Here is a 20,905-nt window from a genome sequence, read left to right as displayed (position 1 = left end):
TCATCACAGAATTAGTTATAGCTTTTCAAAGTTTTTGACTTTGTTTTGAAGTAATGCAGAAAATCAGATTTTACAATTCTTCTTTGAAAAATCATAACTAATTCTCTAGTTAAAATAAAACCTTCAAAATTGAATATTAATAACTATACTTGTTGTAGTTCGCTTAACTTTTAATCTAATAACATTCCAATCTCTATTAAGTTGCTGGTTCACTTTTAAAGTTGCCATTTAATTTCAAAACTCGAATTTTTCAGCAAGCAATTCAACATTTCAAATTCAATCCCTTAAACATTCTCTAAACCCAATTCCAATCAATCATCAACTAAATCCATCACCGATACAATAATCATATAACCAGCTCAACAGCAACAAATCCAACCTAATCCATCAAAATTTAGAATTTTCATCAATCACTCATCAACAATTCATATTCCACCCATGATCAATCAATTCCACAAAATCCACAATTTCAATCAATTCACAGCCACAATTCAACATCCACACAAACAATCAATTACTCACAATAATTCAACCTATTTGCAATTATTCAATAAACTTTATGGGCATTCTTAAATTAAAACCGTTTAAAATTTAAACCCCCTACCTCGATGTTGCAATCGTATTATTTGACGCAAAAAGCCCCTTTATCCCCAATCGTGGCAGCAGCAGTGACAATTCCAACGTAACCGGGATAGAGGCAATGGCACCAACTATGATCACACTCGCAGCAACAATTTTGACATTTTCGGCAGAACACAGCAGTACTAAAACAAAGATATTGGCTACCGTAATTAGAATAAGAATATAACAGAGAAACAATGCTAAACAGAACAAGAGTGGAAGCGTTACAGGGTTTTGAACGGGAGAATCGATGTCAGAATAAAAAAGGATGGCGCAACAACTTGTCTTCTCTGGTGACAAGCTTCAACTATGATAATTTCAGCAAACTCAACAGAGTCGAGAACATCAGAAGCAAGCACAGGGTTGTTACAGAGCAAATAAGGTTCAGAGGTGGTGATTATTAGGGGTGTGCATGGTTCAGTTTTTCTCTAAACTGAACTGAAACTGCACTAAACCATTTTAAATGGTTTAGAATCTGAACCAAACTGCTTTGTCACATAAGAAACTGGTTTTAAACCAGTTTATAATACAGTGCACCAGTTTAAACCAGTTCATAAAATAAAACTGGTTTTAATTTAAAAAATCAGTTTAAACTGGTTTATAGGCTAAAACTAGTTTTCACACCCTCTCTCTCCCTCAAAAAAACCAGTTTAAACTGGTTTATAGGCTAAAACTAATTTTTACACCCTCTCTCTCCCTCTCTCCTTTTCCTCTCTCTCTCCTTCTCTCTCTCTCCTTCCCCTCTCTCTCTCCCCTTTTCTCTCCCTTCCCCTCTCTCTCTCTCTCCCCTACCCTCCCCCTCTATCTCTCTCTCCTCTCTCTCCCCCTTTTCTCACTCTCTCTCCCCCCTTTCCCTCTCTCCCTCCTCTTTCTCTCATCTTCCCCTCTCTCTCTCCCCCTTCCTTTCTTTCTCTCTCTCCCCCTTTCCCACTCTCTCTCCCTTCTCCTCTCTCTCTCTTTCCCCCTCTTTCTCCCCCTTCCTCTCTCTCTCTCCCTTCTCCTCTCTCTCTCTATCTCTCTCCCTCTCCCCTCCCTTTCCCACTCTCTCTCTCCTCTCTCTCTCTCTCCCCTTCCCATCTCTCCCTCCTCTTTCTCTCTCCTTCCCCTCTCTCTCCCCCTTCCTCTCTCTCTCTCCCTCCTCTTTCTCTCCCCTTCCCATCTCTCACCCCCTTCCCATCTCTCACCCCCTTCCCCTCTCTCTCCCCCTTCCTTTTTCTCTCTCCCCCTTCCACTCTCTCTCTCTCCCTCTCTCTCTCCCCCTTCTACTTTCTCTCTCTTCCTTCTCTCTTTCTCTCTCTCTCTCCCCTCTCTCTCTCTCTCTCTAAATCAAAAGTTGAAAGAATCATAAAATATTTACATAATAGTAAACTAAAGCATAGTCTTACTTTTTGTTCAATGACAACATTCAAAATATGATATAATATGACACTAACCTAAATGAAGTTAAAATAAACTAATTCAAATCTAACACAAATACACAATTTTGGCACATTACAATATTCTAATCATCTTCAAGAGAATCAAGCGTGCCGACATTTCTTGAAGAATTTCTCCCTACATAGAAAAAAAATATCTCATTAATTATAGAAAACTAACAATTAGTAACAAACAAGCAATAAGAAAAAAAGTATATTACCTTGTTCAGCTTTTTCAATCTCTTCAAAATTTTCAATTAGTCCAAAAGGGTAATCTATTACCCAATCTTGAGTGCATACAAGAGCTTCCACCATATATGGTGTCAAGGAGCTCCGATAAGGGTCAATAATCCTTCCTCCTGTACTAAACGCACTCTCAGAAGCAACTGTAGAAACCGGTATGGCTAAAACTTCTCGAGCCATACGTGCAAGAATAGGAAATCGGGTTGAATTTCCCTTCCACCAACCCAAAATATCCAATTCTGCCGACTTGTTTCTAGGCTCACAATCTTCTTTCAGATATCTGTCAAGTTCAGATTTAGCATCTGAATCACGTCCAGTTGATTGCAAATAAATATTCAGGATATCATCTTCATCCTCTTCATTGATCATTGCATCTTGATTATTTTGAGATTCATCTTCTTTGCCTTGGTAGTGATTATAAAGGGAATTCAAGCAAGTAAACAATTTTGACTTGAGTTCTCCTCCCTTTTCAACACCAAATAACTCATCCAAAATCCAATTTACAAAATCCAACTTGTGACATGGATCAAGCACAATTGCAATTAACAACAACATGTTAATGACATTTGGAGTTCCCCAATACTTATCATATTTCCTTTGCATCTTGGACGCCATTAATCTTATGCTCAAATCAGTATTTTCATAATGCAACTTGATTTTTCTTCCGATGCTAAAGACTTCTTTCATATATTTATTACTAGTGACATACAAACTCCCAGAAATGCGCAATGTAGCATCATAGAATATTTTCAAGAATGGTAAAATTGACTATGCATAAGTCCAATCATCATCTGTAGGCACACCATAAGATTTGCTCATCTCATTAATATATTTATCATCTTGCAACTCAAGTAAATCAAACGCTGCTCGAAGCTTAAATGCTGCCTCCAACATTAAATATGTCGAATTCCACCGAGTTTCGACATCCAAAGAAACAACCCCTTTATAATTGATGCTCTCCCGCTCAATGCACGCTTTGAAGCTTTCACATCTCATAGGAGATGACTTGACATATTTGACTGCATTGCGAATTCTTGTAATTGAATCATCAATCTCTTTCAAGCCATCTTTCACTATCAAATTTAGGATATGAGCACAACAACGCATATGAAGATAGTCCCCCTTTAAAACAAGACTATTCCATGCATTTAATCTCTTTTTCAAGTATAAAATTGCACCATCATTAGAAGTTACGTTATCAACCGTTACAGTAAAAACTTGATGCAATTTCCAAGCATCCAAACAACCTTCAATAGCTCTACCAAGTACATCTCCTGAATGACCCTCAACCCGACAAAAATTCAATATCTTCTTTTGCAACTTCCAATCATTATCAATAAAGTGTGCCGTTAGAGACATATAAGTCAAATTTTGACTCGATGTCGTCCAAGTGTCAGTTGTAAGGCACACTTTTTGACAATGATGAGAGAGATAACTTTGTAACTTCATTTTCTCTGTTTCATAAAAAGAAAGTATATCACGGGCCAATGTAGTATGCGAAGGGATTTTAAACTTAGGTTGCATGCTATGCAAGAGCTTTCGAAACACATTTCTTTCTACAAATCAGAAAGGTAGCTCTTCAGTCACAAACATCTCAGTAAGGATACTTCGAGTTACTGCTTGGTCAAACTTTGTAACACTCGGTGAGGTTATAAGACCACTTGTTCCCCCTTCTATCCTTTGTCTCTTGCTCTGTTCGTTGTTCGATTCAAAACATCGCTTCCAATGTTGCCGCATAGCACTTGTTCCCCCCGCATATTTTATTTGATCGTTGCAGCTTTTACATCTTGCATACTTCTCTATCCCTTCGATTGGAATGAAATGTTCCCATATCTCTGATCGATTCTTACGCCCAGAAGATCCACTAGGTTGAGGAGGTAATGAGGGATGAGCAAGAGAAACAGCAGGATTTGAATGCTCCTCTCTCTCAGACATCTTTGGCAGCCCAATGTGTTGAATAATAAATTTGTTGTATGTATTCCTGTCCGTTGAACATAATTAAGATTCTCAATTTAATAATAAAATTCATTTTCATTTTGTAGTTACTACATACCCTATATATATATATATATATATATATATATATATATATATATATATATTTGTTTTACAATAACTACATCTAGCATATAGTTTTACCATGGTACCTTAAGCAAAAATACAGAGACAGAAAATTCCTTTCTTTACTTCTTGAAAATTGCTACAAAAGAGAAACGAAACAAACTATGGCTGGTCCTTTATTTTTCAACAAAGTATATAGGATAGTTGCATATCAGAAACAAAAGAACCATGTATCTAACTAAAGCTGCAAGTGTCTGAAATGCTAAAGTTAATGATACCCTGCATCTAAGTATCTAACACGGCAATTATATTTGCCTCAGGAACACACAAAATAATACAGCACTAGAAAGTGTTACACTAATCATAACTCATAAGCAACTCATCACACACATTAGGAGAAATACTTGAATATGATCAGCATATGTCACCTCCAAAAACATAACATGCAGAATACACATTATAGATACATTTTATTTAAGGTCAAAATGTAACAAAGCAATGCTGCCAATGGCTCAAGAGTTGCTAGCCTGAAAACAACATGATAATGCAAATTAAAGCAATACCGTCAAAAGATAGGCAAACATACCTAACAATGAGCAAAATGCAACATATTCAATTCGTTGAAGATGAACTGGAATTTTGTTTGTAATATCATGATGTATGATTGGAAAAAATGGTGGCCAATTCTTCTCCTCAATTACAATTCCAGCTGCAAAACAAAATGTAATGGAAGATTATTCCCCAAGCAAGAAACATGAGTTTAAGCTTCATAGAATTCTGAAGTGGCAACATTGCAACAATCAGATATAAGGACAAGGAAATTTATCTCCCCCCCCCCCCGCCCCAAAAAAAACTACAACGTTTACAATTAGACAACATACATATATACATGCATAGAAGACGTCATCTACCACTCACAAAAGATAAAACTACCAGAAGAGACAAAGATTAAATGTTGCATTTATGCTAAGAAATGACGTGAAGGTTATGAAATGTAATTTACCATAGTAGAATATCAAACTAGCAATGTGTCATGTTAATCATTCCAATAATAAACATCTCAGACTCTTTTTAAATGGTTGCTAGTGTTAGTACATCTCTATGTAATAAAAATTCTTAGTTTCTACTAAGAAAATACCAAGTTCATTAAACCAAGATGCTAAAATTAAATTGAGAAATCTAACTCACAAGCAATGCATTCTGTTCTACAAAATAGTGAATATATTATGATCAGAATAGCAACAACAAAGGGGCATTAGGGCAATGTTGCAAGTGTCATGTGTTCTTATAATCAAGTTAATGGCAAGCCAACTTGTGCAGACCCTGACCTTCTTAAAGGGGTTATTCGTGACAAGTGGAAATTAAATGGGTAGGTAAAATTAGGCAACATTTTCAGTTCTTTGTATTTTAATGATGTCTTTATAGTAAATATGAACATGCTACATAATGTGACTGCAGATATATAGTTTCTTATTGTGACTCAGTAGATGTGTTTTTCAAAAATCAACACTACACTAAGACTCCTGAAGAAGCTGCAGCCAAATCCATTCTAGCAGGTTAACACTTGTGACAATCGCTATTAAATTACATATTCATAGGCATCTCTTAGATTTAAATTGAATATCATAAAAATTAGAACACAACCAAAAATAGAACAAAACCAAAACCCTAAACAAAAAATTAGAAGAACCAAAGAACAACCTAATATCCAAAAATCAGAAACAAAAATAATTAGAAGGGGAAACAGAAATTAGAACAGCACCAAGAACAATTAATCATATAAAAATTAAATTAGAACAAATAATTAGAAGAGGGAAACAGAAATTACTTAAAGCTCCATTCCAAATGCAGGGTACGACGGAACCGACGACAGCAAGGAGACAGAAACTGAGCGAAGATGGCGCCCGCGATGGGGCTAGACGGCTGAACAGAAACGACGGCGACTGCACAAGGGACTGGCGCCTTGATGGATCCAAGTGGTGGAAGCTGTAGGGGGAGGACTGGACGGTGGCGCTGCGAACGGAAGGGAAGGCGTGCGCCGTGTAGGGCTGGACAGTGACGCTGGAACACCCCTACTGCCCGACGGAGAGTGGAGTGAAGTGAGGGCCGAGGGCGAATAGTTCGACGGCGGCGAATAGTTTGACGACGACGACTCTGACGGTGGCAGCGGTGGGTTGGTTGCGACGGTAGAAGGGGAGAGACGAGAGAGGAGGTTGAAACGGCGAGATTAGCGTTTTTGAGTTTTTCAGATTTTTCAAACCAGTTTTGATTTAGAAGATTGAAGACTTGAAGTTACTGATGTCAATAAACCAGTTTTGATTTGGTTTAAAACTAAACTGAACCATAAAAACTGGTTTTTAATAAACTGGTTTTTATAAAAAACTATGGTTTCAGTTCAGTTTTTTATTTAAAAAAACTGATTTATTTAAAACAGTTTCAATGCAGTTTCAGTTCAGTTCAGTCAAGCCAGTTTTTTTGCACACCCCTAGTGATTATGGTAGCTAGGCACGATTAACTCACCATGAATTTCGGCGGCAAACAGGAAGTCTAGCGGCAGCAGAGGAACGGCTCCTCCTTTGTTGCGTCACTTCCTCACACACGTTGCTTCCTTCCTTTCTGCAGTAGCATCAACGACGACCTCCTCTCCCTGTTTGGTTCCTCCCAACGACGGTGGCGGCAACAAAGACGAGCTCCTCTTCCTCGCGTCGCGTCTATCTCCCTCAACGCCTCTGCAAAGCAAATCTCTCTCTCCTTCGGCGCCTTAACGACAACGGTGACGACAGTAAGGACCCAGCCGCGTCGTCCCTTCCTCTCTTCCCCTCTTCCCCCTCGAGCTCCCCCTTCTCCCTTCTCTGTTTTCCCTTTCTCCCTCACTTACTGAGTGTTGTGTACGTGTGTTTAGGGATTTAGGGTAGTAAATTGAAAATTTTAGGATATTAGGGTTTTTATTAGAAATTTTTAGGATTAGAGTAAAATATACATGGGTAATATAACAATTTTACAAAATATTTGAGATAAAATAACAATTCAAAAATCAAATATAATACTATAAAGATTACTTTTAAAACGCATAAGATTTTATTTATCAATATATCAATGAGTTTAAATAATTTCTTTTAATTTAAATTATAAAGTAAACATACTAATCACATTTTATAAAATATGGTTTAAATCCTAATATCAATTATCTAAATTAAATCATATAACCTTTTATTATTTTTCCGTCACCAGAACTTTAATTTCAATTTATATGAAATAACTAATTATAATAAAAGTTGTACAAAAATATTAACTGACTTAAACTTAAAGTATTTACAAAAATTCATTTAATTATTCCTAATAAGTTAATTTTTAAGAGCTCAATTTAATAACATAAACTGTAATTTAATCACAATACAAATTTCTTAAATTAAATTATATAATACTTCTATTACTGAATTTTAGTTTCAAATTATATGAAATAACCAATTATAAAAATTACACAAAAATTGTAATTAACTTAATTCAAAATATTTAATAAAACTAATTTAATTATTCTTAATTGATCAATTTCTAAAAATAAAGAGTTCTTATTAATAAAATAAGTCATAACTTTTTCATAATAAAAATTACCTAAATTAGATTGAATAATTCTTTCTTATTTTTCAATTACTAAAATTATACAAAATATTTCATTATATAAAATTACTTAAGAATCTTAATTGGTTTAAAATGAAATTATCTCCGAATCTATTTAATTATTTCTAATAAAATAATTTCTAAAATTATAAAGTTTAAACTTAATAAGATAAAATCACAATTTATTCATTTTTAAATTTTCAAATATGCGGGATGTTACAGTAAAAATATTGGATCCTAACATATTCTTAAATTTAATATGCCAAAATTTAAATTTTCATTTTCACATCTGCAACACAGGAACAGATTCACAGCTAGAGAACCAAAATAATGGCCATTATCATAAAAACAGAGAAATAGAGGGAAGAAATAGTTACCTTGTACTATTCATGGTGAGGGTTAAGCGCCGATTGAGGGATAGGCAGTGACAGTTGAGTGCCGATTAAGGAATAAGCAGCAATGTCTTTGGTGTTTAGAGTTTACGACAGACAGCGCCAATTGAGGAAGGGCATGCCGATGCAGGGTGCGCTGACGAAGCAGTGACAACGGAGCAGCGCCGATGGAGGGTTGCGAGAGAGGGTGCAAGGTTGCGAATCTGAGAAGGAGGCTTGCGGTTAGGGTGCGAGGGTTGCGACAGACGAGAGGGTGCGAAAGAGAGGGTGCGACGGAGGGCTGCAAGATAGGGCTCGGAGAGAGGGATGGGTGCAAGGGTTCTCTTAGTAGTAATAAAGGTTCTCAACAGTGATGATGATGAAGGGCTCGGAGAGAGGGCTGGGTGCGAGGGTTCTCATAGCAGTGATTAAAATGAAGGGCTGGGTGCCAAAAAACCTTTGATGTATTCATTTGTGTTTTCTTTTTTTAATTTTTAATATATCTTAATCTTATATGAAAAAGTATATGATTTTTTTATTTTACGTAAATTTTTTATTGTTATTTATTATTTGTATTATTTTTTTAGAAGATTGGATATAATTTATTTTTAAGTTTTTATAGATGTGATTCTTTTAGATACACTTTGTCTTAAATTTTGAATTATTATAATGAAAATAATTAAAAGAATAAATTAAGAAATAATAGACTAATTTAAAATATAAACAATATTTTTATACTAAATATTAAAATTTTTCAATAAACATTTGAAATTCGTTTGAAAACTGATGAACTTTCAAATAGAATTTACAAATGATGTTATTTTCATCTCAAATTTGCGCAAAAAAATTTTAGCTATTTCGACGGGTAAGCTATAGTAAAAGCATTTAAGACTAATTATAGACAAATTTGGGATAGAATTAACATTTTTCAAAATGCGTCTCAAATCCGTTTGAAGTTATTGCGCATATTCAGATGGAATACAGACGAATTATTATTTTTGTCCAAAATATGTTGCTAATCTCTATGAAAATTTTGGCGCCATCCAAAAAAAATTTGGCACCAAAATTTGGGACAAAATTTAGGACAGAATATATTATTCCAATGTCTCCACTAAAAGTTGTTCAACATTTGTCTCAAATTTGTCCGAAATGAAAAAGTCATTCAGATGGAATAAATTTTGTTTGAAATTTTCGTCCAAAAAAGCCCTATTTCTAGTAGTATTATAACATGCAACACAACAAAATTCACTAGTTTTAAGAATCTTCTGGTTCTTTAATGAATGTCTATGGGAGTTTTCAATAATTCTCCTCATCATGGTTGTTCCCATATGACCCAATCTATCATTCTAAGTTATGAATTCATTTGGGCTAGTAAACTTCTGGTTTACAATGGTATGTGATTCAATTGCACTAATCTTGGTATAATATAACCCAGATGAAAGTGATGACAACTTTTTTAATATAACCTTTTTGTTTAAATCATGAGTTGTGATACATAAATACTCATGATTTCCCTCATTCATTGTTTCAATATGATATCCATTTCGACGAATATCTTTGAAACTCAACAAGTTCCTCAGAGATTTGGTAGATAATAGTGCATTATTTATTATAAATTTTGTTCCTCCAGGAAACAAAATTATAGCTCTTTCGGAGCCTTCTATCACATTGCCTGAGCCAATAATAGCATTAACACATTCTTCTTTTGGCACAAGATGGGTAAAATATATATTACTTTTGAGAATGGTGTGTGAACTTGCACTATCCGCAAGGCAAACATCTTCGTTATATATCCTTGTCATTCTCTTCAAAGACAAATAATAATAATAAAATGAGTAGTAATGCATACACAGTCAAATTGAATTCTTGATTCGAATTATTTTTTTAAGAAATACTGTACATAATGTCATATACTAAAATTTTATTATTATCACTATTATTATTAAAACTTGACATATTTAATGATTTCAAAGCATAAACATTAATATTTCATTATTTATATACATCATATTTAAAAATTAAATATATAGAAAATAAAACTTAACAATAAGTTTCATACATGATTTATTTATATGAATACTTAACAATCTCACATATTAAACTATTCCATCATTGATCAAATGACCATATTTCCTTCAAGATCCTCAAAGAAATCAGATATATCATAATGAGTGGTGGAATTTTCAGTATCATTTGAAACAAAATTTGTTTCCTTTCCTTTGTCATCCTTTTTCAATGATGCTTGATAAAGATCAACTAGGTGCTCTGGGGTACGACAGGTACGTGACCAATGACCCTTTCCACCACAACGGAAGCATTTATCCTCAATTGATTTGCTTTGCCCATTGTTTCTTTCTTTATCCCACTTCTGGTGAGATCCTTTGTGAACATAATTTATTTTCCTTCCATAATTTTTCTTGCTACTAAAATTTTGCCATTTACCTCTTCTGGGGTAATTTGCCGCATTTACTTCAGGAAACTGGGCGGCGCCAGCTGGGCACGCTTCATGATTTTTTAAGAGCAATTCATTGTTGCGTTCAGCAACAAGAAGACAAGAAATTAACTCAGAATATTTTTTAAATCCTTTTTCTTGATACTACTGCTGCAGGAGCACATTCGAGGCATGGAAGGTTGAGAAAGTTTTCTCCAACATATCATGATCAGTTATCTTTTTCCCCACATAATTTCATTCGTGAGGTGATTCGAAACATTACAGAATTATATTCATTTATGGATTTAAAATCCTGTAGACGCAAGTCCGTCCATTCATATCGGGTTTGAGGAAGTATCACCGTCTTTTGATGATTGTACCTTTCTTCAAGGTCTTTCCAAAGATCTGCAAGATCTTTTAATGTGAGATATTCATTTTTTAATCCTTTGTCAAGACGACGACGAAGAAAAATCATGACTTTGACTTTATCCTTCTGGGATGTATTATTTTCAACCTTAATAGTATCTCCAAGATCCATTGAATCAAGATGGATTTCAGTATCTAGTATCTATGATAAATAGTTGTTTCCAGATATATCAAGAGCATTAAATTCAAGATGAGAGAGTTTCGACATAATAAAAATTTGTTACCTGAGTTTTCTTAAAAATTTGATCAGAGTCTCGTGCTGATAACACATTGTAAAATAAATAAGAAGTAATAAAATAAAGTATAAATAGAAAAACACTACTATCAGTATTTACCAATACTACTATACTACTATAAAGATAATATATTAATATTATATTAGTAGTATGTGAAAAAAGAAAATATTTGCTTTATTATTGCTGTGTTTTTCTCAGAGGCAAGAGCCTCTATTTATAGGCGTATATGATAGTAATTTTTCAAACTACATTAAATAAGATTCTCTTTGGAAACTTGAGCCTTGTAAAAAATGGACATCCAACTCAAACTATCTTATCACAACAACTAAATTAGTTATCCACATCACATTATGTTAAATATATATCAAATAACTCCAATTATTTATCATGATCAAGTTCATGAAATTGTACTGGGCCATAAATACAAGTTCAACTAGTTGTGATTGAAAGGATTAATCACAAAGCAAATAATTTCATGAACCACATCCTAAATAAATAATTTCAAGTCCAAAAACATTAAACAAAATTCTTCACACATCAGCTGGCAAAAAATGTAGACCCAGAAAATATCATATATTAAAGGGAATCTCGACTCAGATGCTAACAAGTTGTCCTAGAGGTTTTGCAATTCTCTGAGGAAATTGGCTATACATGCTTGAAATTTTCAGTGTATCAGTCGATTGTCTATAATAAGGTTCTTGACTCATCTTGTTGTGCATTTGTTACTCCATCTTGTTTTACTAGTTTTGGAAATTTATTTTTTACTTGTTTTCTGAAAGAGGACATCCTAACCTAGAGTCTTTATAATTCTCTTCTTTTTTGAACTTCTTTTTCTATCAAACATTATTTTCAACCAAGTAATTGAATTAGGCATAAATTGCCAGCCCTGAAAAAGACCAGTCATTTGATTCTAAGCAAGATAACTAGGTTAAAATATTGTGCAAATCTCTGATTTAAAAAGCATTGTCAATGCAGAAATCAAGTTATAAGAAAAGCTTATTGGCTCCCGAAAGAAATTCATGAAATAAACAATCAGATGTTTTTCTGAGAGATAATCACACAATTTATGCTAACTGAATAAATATGGGCATAAGCATTGTACCCAAAGAAAAATAAAACTCTTAAGTGTGCACAAAAACTAGGACAGTATCGACTAAAGTGAGCATTTCGTTTGTACAATTGAAAGTTGTCTATATCAAACAACTTTTAGTGCCTAGTGCAAGTGGAATGTCAAAAGCAGTACTTCTATCATAAATTCATGCCTAGTGCCTTTTATATTGAAGGAAAACAAAGTCTGAATTAGTGAAGTGTATACTTTTAGGAGAAAACAGGGGAGGTCAGCTAGAGGAGAAGGCTATAATAGTACTTAATTGTTCTAAGTTTATCATAAAGCATACTTGATTAGTGTATGATAGAATTCTTTTAACCAGTTTCAGAGACAATATGAAAATATAGATCATTAATCTGATCATTAACTAGGATAGGCTAAGAAGTATGCAAATAAAGTCGCATCAGTAACCTCTGGACTCAAATCACCAACAAAATGTTATAGTGCCCTGATGATTTTAAAATAAAATGAAAACAAATAAACAACTAAAAATAAAAAAGAAAAAGAACTCCCCCAGAAAGGAACACAAGAAAATCATCTTAAGTCAAAGAAATATAAATTGTGTGCGCTTAAGAGTAACCTGAAGTATCCTCTCTACAGCTATTGGCATATGCCCAATTCACCTTAAATGCTTGACCGTATCTGTAGGTAGGAATTAAAAAAATTAAAAAATAAATTAATTAATTAGTGAAGTGCTGCAGAACATTAAGGAAAAGTCTAATAAACTTGTCAAGATTGAATAATTAAAATGGCATCCACTAAGACATTACAATACATGTATATTGGCAACTATGCAATAGGTGTATCAGTAAGAATGGCTATATACGGCAAGCCTCCACCACAGTTCACATACCTATGCAAATAAGGGAGATTCAAAATAATCAAGTCTGAAACATGATGCTTACATGCTGGAACTAATTTTTGAAAGGAATCAATGAATTGAGGGACGTTTTCTCAACCAACATGAAGTAATCGAGTAAATGATGACATTTTTTAGAAAATATGTGGGTTTAAATATGTGATTCTTCATGGACTTTAACAAACTTAAAAACTTTATACCATTTACATCTTACAGTATTCACACCTGGTAACATTGTTCAAAGTTACAAAATGTCATTAGAAAAATCAAAAGAACAAAAACAGACTTAAACTATTTAAAGTTGAGTATCAGAAATAGGCAGGATTATATATAAAGATTTGATTGAATTGAATGGATGGAAAACAAGCCAGGAATGAAAGAACAGTGCATAGATTTGATAGAATACACAATATTCTTGCAATATAAAAGTGGATTCTACTAACTTTATTCAACCACACAGTCATGAAGTAATTTCATTTAAGCCAAGAGTAAAGCAGAGAATATTATCATTCATTATCAATGCCGAGGGTAAAACTATTTTGGACTTTTCCTCAACCTTTGACATTTTCATCGCAAATACATGTTTTAAAAAGAGATACGAACATCTTATAATCTATAAGAGTGGCATGACAAGCTCTCAAATCGACTTCTTCTTGTTGAGGAGAGTCGACCGAAAATTTTGCATTAATTGTAAAATCATCCCAGAAGAGAGTTTGATAACACAACATAGGATGCTCGTCATGGATTTTCGCGTTGAGTAAAAGTTGAGGAAAAGACATCATACGAAGAACCCAAGGACGAGGTGGTGGCGGATGAAAGGTGAGGAACAAAGAAGCTTCTAAGACGGGTAGAAGAAAGAGGCAAAGTGGGATAGAAATGGAAGCGCGAAAGAGATGTGGAGGGAGATGGCAGAAGTTATTAGAAGAACAATAAAAGAAAGTTTTGGTGAATCTAAAGGAATAGGACCAAGAGACAAGGAGTCCTGGTGGTGGAATGCGAGTGTACAAGAAAAGATAAAAATAAAAAAGGGAGTGCTTTAAAGAGTGGTCTTTATGCTACAATGTAGATAATTGGGAAAAATATAAGGCGGCTAAGAAAGAGACAAAAGTGACTGTAAGTGAAGCAAGAATAAGAGCATATGAGGGTCTCTACCAGTCTTTGGGTACGAAAGAAGGAGAAAAAGGTATATATAGAATCGCAAACAGCCGTGAAAGAAGAACGAGAGATTTGGATCAGGTTAAGTGCATAAAGGATAAAGATGGAGAGGTGCTGGCTCAAGAGGAGAAGATTATTGAAAGGTGGAAGAGCTACTTCTACAAGTTATTTAATGAAGGACGAAAGACTCTTCCGAGCCTAGGTCGGTTATGCACAAGAGAAGAAGATTAAAACTTTGACTAACTATCGAAGGATTCGAGACTTCGAAGTAAAAGAGGCTCTAAAGCATATGAAAAATGGCAGGGCAGTAGGACCTGATAATATCCCGATTGAGGTTTGGAAGAGCCTTGGAGGAAAAGGCATCAACTGGTTAATCAAGCTTTTTAATGAGATTTTAAGGTCAAAGAAGATGCCTGATGAGTGAAAAAAGAGCACATTGGTATCTATATACAAGAATAAGGGGGATATACAAAGTTGTAGAAACTATAGAGGGTTCAAGCTCATGAGCCATACCATGAAGTTTTGGGAAAGGGTGATAGAACGGAGGTTGAGAAAAGAGACACAAGTAACAAAGAACCAATTTGGATTTATACCAGCCAGATCCACCACCGAAGCGATATACTTGTTAAGAAGGATGATGGAGAGGTATCGTAGTAATAAAAGGGATCTATATATGGTGTTTATTGATTTAGAAAAAGCGTACGATAGGGTGGCAAGGGAAGTCTTATGGAAGGTTTTAGAAAAGAAGAGAGTAAGGGTTGCATATATTCGTGCAATTAAAGACATGTATGATGGGACCACAACTAGTGTGAAGACTCAAGGTGGTGTGACAGAGGAATTTTTTATTGGTATAGGATTACACCAGAGATCATCCTTAAGTCCATACATTTTCACATTAGTCTTGGAAGTACTCACAGAGCACATCCAATTGCCTGTGCCATGGTGCATGCTTTCTGCCGATGATATCGTCCTTATGGGAGAGTCAAGGGAAGACCTAAAATAAGAAGTTGGACTTATGAAGAGAAGCTCTAGAAGTGTATGGTCTGCGCATAAGCCGTAGCAAGATGGAATATATAGAATGTAAGTTCAGTCTTAGAAGAGAAAACCCTAAAATAGAGGTGAAGATTGGAGAAAACATCATACGAAAAGTTAAAAGTTTTAAGTATCTTGGGTGCATCATACAGGATAATGGAGAGATTGAACCAGATGTAAATTATAGGATCCAAGCAGGTTGGTCAAAATGGCGGAGTGCATCTGGTTTTATTTGCGACAAAAGTGCCTTTAAAACATAAAGGTAAATTCTATCGCACTGCTATAAGACCGGCTACGCTTTATGGTACGGAGTGTTGGACGGCCAAAGGGGAGCACGAACGTAAGCTTAGTGTGGCAGAGATGAAGATGTTGAGATGGATGAGTGGTCATATGTGATTGGATAAAATAAAGAACGAAGATATAAGGGAGAGAGTTGGAGTAGCACCCATTATGGAAAAGATGGTAGAATCGCGTCTCAGGTGATTTGGACATGTGAGAAGAAGACCGACAGAACACCCAGCCAGGATGGTGGATGAGATGGAAGATGGACAAGAGGTGAAAGGCAGAGGAAGACCTATAAAGACCATCCATGAGGTGGTCAAATGAGATTTACATGTAAACAGTCTCTCTGTAGACATGATATATGACAGAGCTCAATGGCGTCGTTTGATTCATATAGCCGATCCCACCTAGTAGGATAAGCCTTTTTGTTGTTGTTGTTGTTGTTGTTGTTGTTGTTGTATTATCATTTTGTACAGTTTTACAACAATTGTATCTATGCCTAGTTATACACATGAGGACCGCCAATGCAGTTACTTCAGCCCTAACATATTTTTCCCAACTTCTAAAACTACCTAACCAATTGTAGAGACTTACTACTAACTCCTCCAATATAGATTAAGCATGAACTGTTTTTGGGTAATTCACAAAAGTGTTGTTTTTATCAGTTTTGTTCAGTGATGACTCATTGATCCAAATATCAAGACACAGGAGGTTCAGAAATTAGAGCAAAATTTTATCAGAATAGGGTTGGAACCAAAATACAGAAGGTACAGGGATGAAATTGGAGCAAAATCAATCGACCAACAAGCAAATAAAATAAATTGAAACAAAAGTACGAAGACGAGGGGAAAGAGCGGACTAGAGAGGGGAGAGGAGCGATTGAGCAGCGCACAACAGGACAAGGGGAGAAGGATGACGACGACGACACCAGGACGGATGGGCAGCCACGCGACTCCATGACGACACGAACCTGCACGGTGGAGGAAAGAACAATGGATGTGCTTTTCCACTTTCCTTTCGTGCGCAGGAGCTACACGGTGGAGGGAGCAAATCCGTGACGGGGAAGGATTTAACGGTTGAAACTGACGGAGGGAAGGTATACGTCGGCAAGGATTCGAGAAACTGGTGATTCGCGCCTTTTCCCCCTTTGGGTTCGCGCGAAAACGGGAAGAATAGCCTAGATTGACAATTTTCGAATCTCACAGGTTGACCTCTATTTGAGGGCGGTTGGAACACCAAATCGCCGCTATCTTGATCGGTCTTTCACGGAGATAGATAGCACTATAAGATTCACTGCTATTTCGTCAATACACGGCGGTTCGAAAAAATGCCGATAATTTTTTTGCCGCAATTTTTCTGTTCTCTTGTAGTGCATTTGGTGGTCATTAAATTGTAACACCCTAACTACCAAAGCTCACGCTTCCGGCTGCGCGACTCTGATAGCTTGGACATTACGACGACACTTATATTATTTAATACTAAAATATGAGCCTGTTTAAAACTTTAAACCGTAATACCGCTCCCAAAAATACTTTCATCCGATAACATACATCTATAGATACCATACAACTTACAATAACTCATAAAGAGTACATCCATATATATACACACATATATATAAATAATATTACAAGTATTAACCAATACAATCCCTATCCCTCTTACAGAATATATCAAGATAAAGGCGAGGGTACAATAAACAATAACTAAAGCAATACAGAACATTTCAATAACTAAATAAACTCTTCGTAACTTCTGCGCCCATATCCTGAAAGGGGAAAAATGTAGGGGGTGAGAACATCATCCTCGAAAGGGTTCTCAGTAGAGGGTTTTTAGGAATTACTGTAATAGGATACATGAAGATAACCGCACCAGTGATTCATAACCGTCTTATGCCTCTTTTCAAAAACAACGGGTACAATAAAAGTAAGGTCAAAAATCTTTTCTGAAAGAAGAACCGTTCAATTCTCAAAAACTCAAAAGCCTTTCAAAACGGTTTATCTATACGAAACCAAAATAGCCTTTCATATTTTATTCCAAACCAGAAACACAAAACCGAAATCAACCATCAGTTCATCTTATTCCAACCACGGCCCTAGGCCCAAACAATCCAACCAACAACCAATCACCACCATCCAACAGAGTCCCAGATGCAAACACAGATAGGAAGTTCAAGCACAAACAAACAGTTATTACAAGTAGAACAGTTAGCAATTAATCACATAGGCAAACCAAGTATAATATGCACACCCAACCAATGTCACACAAATGCATATGATGCATGCCTGTCCCTAGTGGCTGATGATATCATCTGTCGGTTATAGAGCCAACCCGACAAGTCCTGATAGCTAACCATTGGACTGTCCCTCTGTCGTGCATCCCAACTCGAGTTATACTCATCATAAACTTGATCATAATCATGATCCATATCCATCACCCTCACTGGTGAATATTTATCCATCACCATCACTGGTGAATATTTATGGGGGCGAGCTCATCCGGGCCTTTCACAGTGCCCGGCCACACTTACGACATTGGGTTAACAGAGCTTCGAGTCTCAACCTGGAGCACATGGTGGCTAGCCATTGCTACTACCCAGGGAAACCCTCATCTCCAATAGTGGAAGTGCAAAAATCACAATTATCAATAATTCAGCATATACATGCATTCATTCTCATCCATGGATCAACATCCATCTCAGCCATCCGGCTTACGGTTCAGTCCAGAACCAGCCAATATTGATAATCATACATAGCCATTCTGGCTCACAACAAAACAGCACTTCCACATTCAAAATCATCAAATTCGTAAAATCGGCATTTGAGCCATAAATCACTTTTTCTCAAATCATATCACTTTGAAATCAAGTTTCAACTCTTTTCAGCCTTGGCTTTAAAGATCTCATTTCTCAATTTACCTCGGGCTCATAAGCCACTTTTACTCAAGGAAAATTCCCTTTTTAAAACAAAGCCACTCTCGGCATTCTCTTTCCAAAACTTCCAAAACCATGGCAAGTTAAGGATTTATTTCAAAGCATTCAAAATCACCCATCCAACAATGGAATTTTATAACAAGAGTTTCTCGGCAGAGTTCCAAGTCTTTAGGGGAGATCAACCTATTTCAATTCCTTAAAATTCATTGAAACTCTTAAAATCATGGATTCTCGGTTCAAGTAAATAAAACTGAATTTATTATGAAACTGACCATACAAAATCTCAAGTTCCAACCCGGTCCAAAAATCAACTCATTTGGAAAGGAACCGGTTCATTTGAATCAAACCACTTTCAGATTTCTTTTTGGAACCCATTTTTCTAACCCTTCCAAAATGCCTCAAACTTAATTACTCAATCAAAAGTCTAGATTCCTTTGAAACCACTAAAAGCTCCTTTTTATATTGAAATCAATATTAGAGCATCATTCTTTCCTTCAGTGATTCAAATGGTAAAAATAGTTCATTTCTAAGTAAGTCAAACTCAAGGCATAAAGTTCATTAAATAAATTAAGCTTGAAAATATAATTATTCTCTTAATAAATCAAATAATACAACTTCTCAAATCCAATCCTTTCTAAATAACTTTTCAAACAAGACTAGGATTTTGTAGAAATTTCGGCAGCACCTCCCCTAAAACTTGGACTTTTGCCACCCAGTTCGGGTCCCAACTAAACCGTTTCTCATTCCTTTTCAACAGCTCAAAACCAGAAATCAATTCAAAGCAAGCTAAATCCAACAGTTGCCTCAGTGGCATATCTCAAGAAAACCATTTCAAAATCAACTCAATATCCACCGATTTAACTCATTTTCAAAGCTTTAAAGAATCGGTTCAGCATTAAATCATTTATCAAAACCAAATCAATTAAAGCAACCCAGGCTGACTTTCAAGAGTATTCTATCTTTCACATCATCAAAATAATTAACTCAATTCAAACCAATCCTCAACGGATTAAACTCATATTTCAAATCTTTAAAGAATCAACTTCAGACATTACATTTCACAAAGCCGCACCACAATTCAGCCAAACCAACATCCATAGTCATTCGAGTTAATCAAATAATACATAAAGCAGATACAATCACCAAATACACAATATCTCGCACCAGTATCCATATGTAAAAATTCCAATACACAAAACATAGTTTTTGGAAAGCGCCCCTACCTCAAAACGCAAATTCCATAACTCAAACGCGTCACAGAGTCCTTTCCGCCTCAACCCGAACTGACGGCAACCAAAACCTCAGCTCCCAGTCACGTTCGCAATAACCATAGCAACACTAATCGCAACATACAATAATCAGGACTCGACCCCACGTTACCAAAACTCATTTATTAACCAAACACAACTGAAAACTAACGCGAGGCTTTTCGAAACATAATTTCTTACCGGAATAACAACACGAAACAGTTGCGATTTCGAACCGGCCCCGACAACAGCTCCGGCAGCGGCCAGAAGCTTCGGTGGATCAACTATAAAAAAAACTGCGCAGCATTAAAACCTTCTCAAGATCCAAAATGACCAAAACCACAAATTAACCCTTACCGGCAGAGTTCTCCGGCGACGGCAGCAGGGTCTCAAGTGGCAGAAGCTCAGCCCGGAGCTCCGGCGGTGATCCCAGAAGCCACATAACCACTCCCAGCGGTCAGAAACGCAGAGGCGCAGTTTCCCCTCCGACAGAGACACCTGCAGTGGCCAGAACCTCTTTTCCGGCGGCGGTGAGACCCCAACAGCGCCGGTGCGGCTCTCCCACTCCACCCCGTCGCGTTCGTCTCTCCTTCCTTAGCTCAGCTCACGAATAGAGTAGATCTATGGTGTGAGGGTGGCACGGCGATGAGGCCAACGCGAGTCCGCGGCAGTGGCACTCAGGCGCGACGGCGGCTCCGGTTTGAACGACGATGGCAAAGGCTCCAACGGCGCACCAACCTTCTCTCTTCCCTTGCCTGACAACCCTCAAGGCGTGAACAACGGCGTGGTAAGATGGCTGGGCACGGTGGCGGCACCCGCTCCCTTAAACCCTCCTCTGCGCGCACAGTGACGACACAGGAAGCTTCGG

At 36.2% G+C, this 20,905-nt stretch overlaps 1 protein-coding gene and 1 long non-coding RNA gene across 2 annotated transcripts; both read right to left on the bottom strand.

The window, feature by feature from the left end:
- Nucleotides 1–3,047: 3,047 nt before the first annotated feature.
- LOC140181292 (zinc finger BED domain-containing protein RICESLEEPER 2-like) lies at nucleotides 3,048–3,638 on the bottom strand. The gene has a single exon (XM_072224827.1). It carries the CDS (start codon nucleotides 3,636–3,638, stop codon nucleotides 3,048–3,050), a length of 591 nt encoding a protein of 196 aa, XP_072080928.1.
- Nucleotides 3,639–17,600: 13,962 nt separating this feature from the next.
- On the bottom strand, nucleotides 17,601–20,491 carry LOC112769359 (uncharacterized). Its single transcript, XR_003186474.2, has 4 exons — nucleotides 20,395–20,491; nucleotides 20,239–20,321; nucleotides 20,014–20,128; nucleotides 17,601–17,626 (listed from the first exon to the last, which is right to left on the bottom strand). It is a non-coding gene; the product is annotated as an uncharacterized lncRNA (long non-coding RNA).
- Nucleotides 20,492–20,905: the final 414 nt, after the last annotated feature.

Source organism: Arachis hypogaea, chromosome 18 (genome assembly GCF_003086295.3).
Source record: "Arachis hypogaea cultivar Tifrunner chromosome 18, arahy.Tifrunner.gnm2.J5K5, whole genome shotgun sequence".
NCBI classification, from domain to species: Eukaryota; Viridiplantae; Streptophyta; class Magnoliopsida; order Fabales; family Fabaceae; genus Arachis; species Arachis hypogaea.
Note: the sequence above shows the minus strand (reverse complement) of the source record. Positions and strands in the feature narration are given on the sequence as shown.

Excerpts from the sequence above, each read along its gene's own strand:
- LOC140181292 (XM_072224827.1), bottom strand. The coding sequence starts at position 3,638 with ATGTCTCTAACGGCACACTTTATTGATAATGATTGGAAGTTGCAAAAG.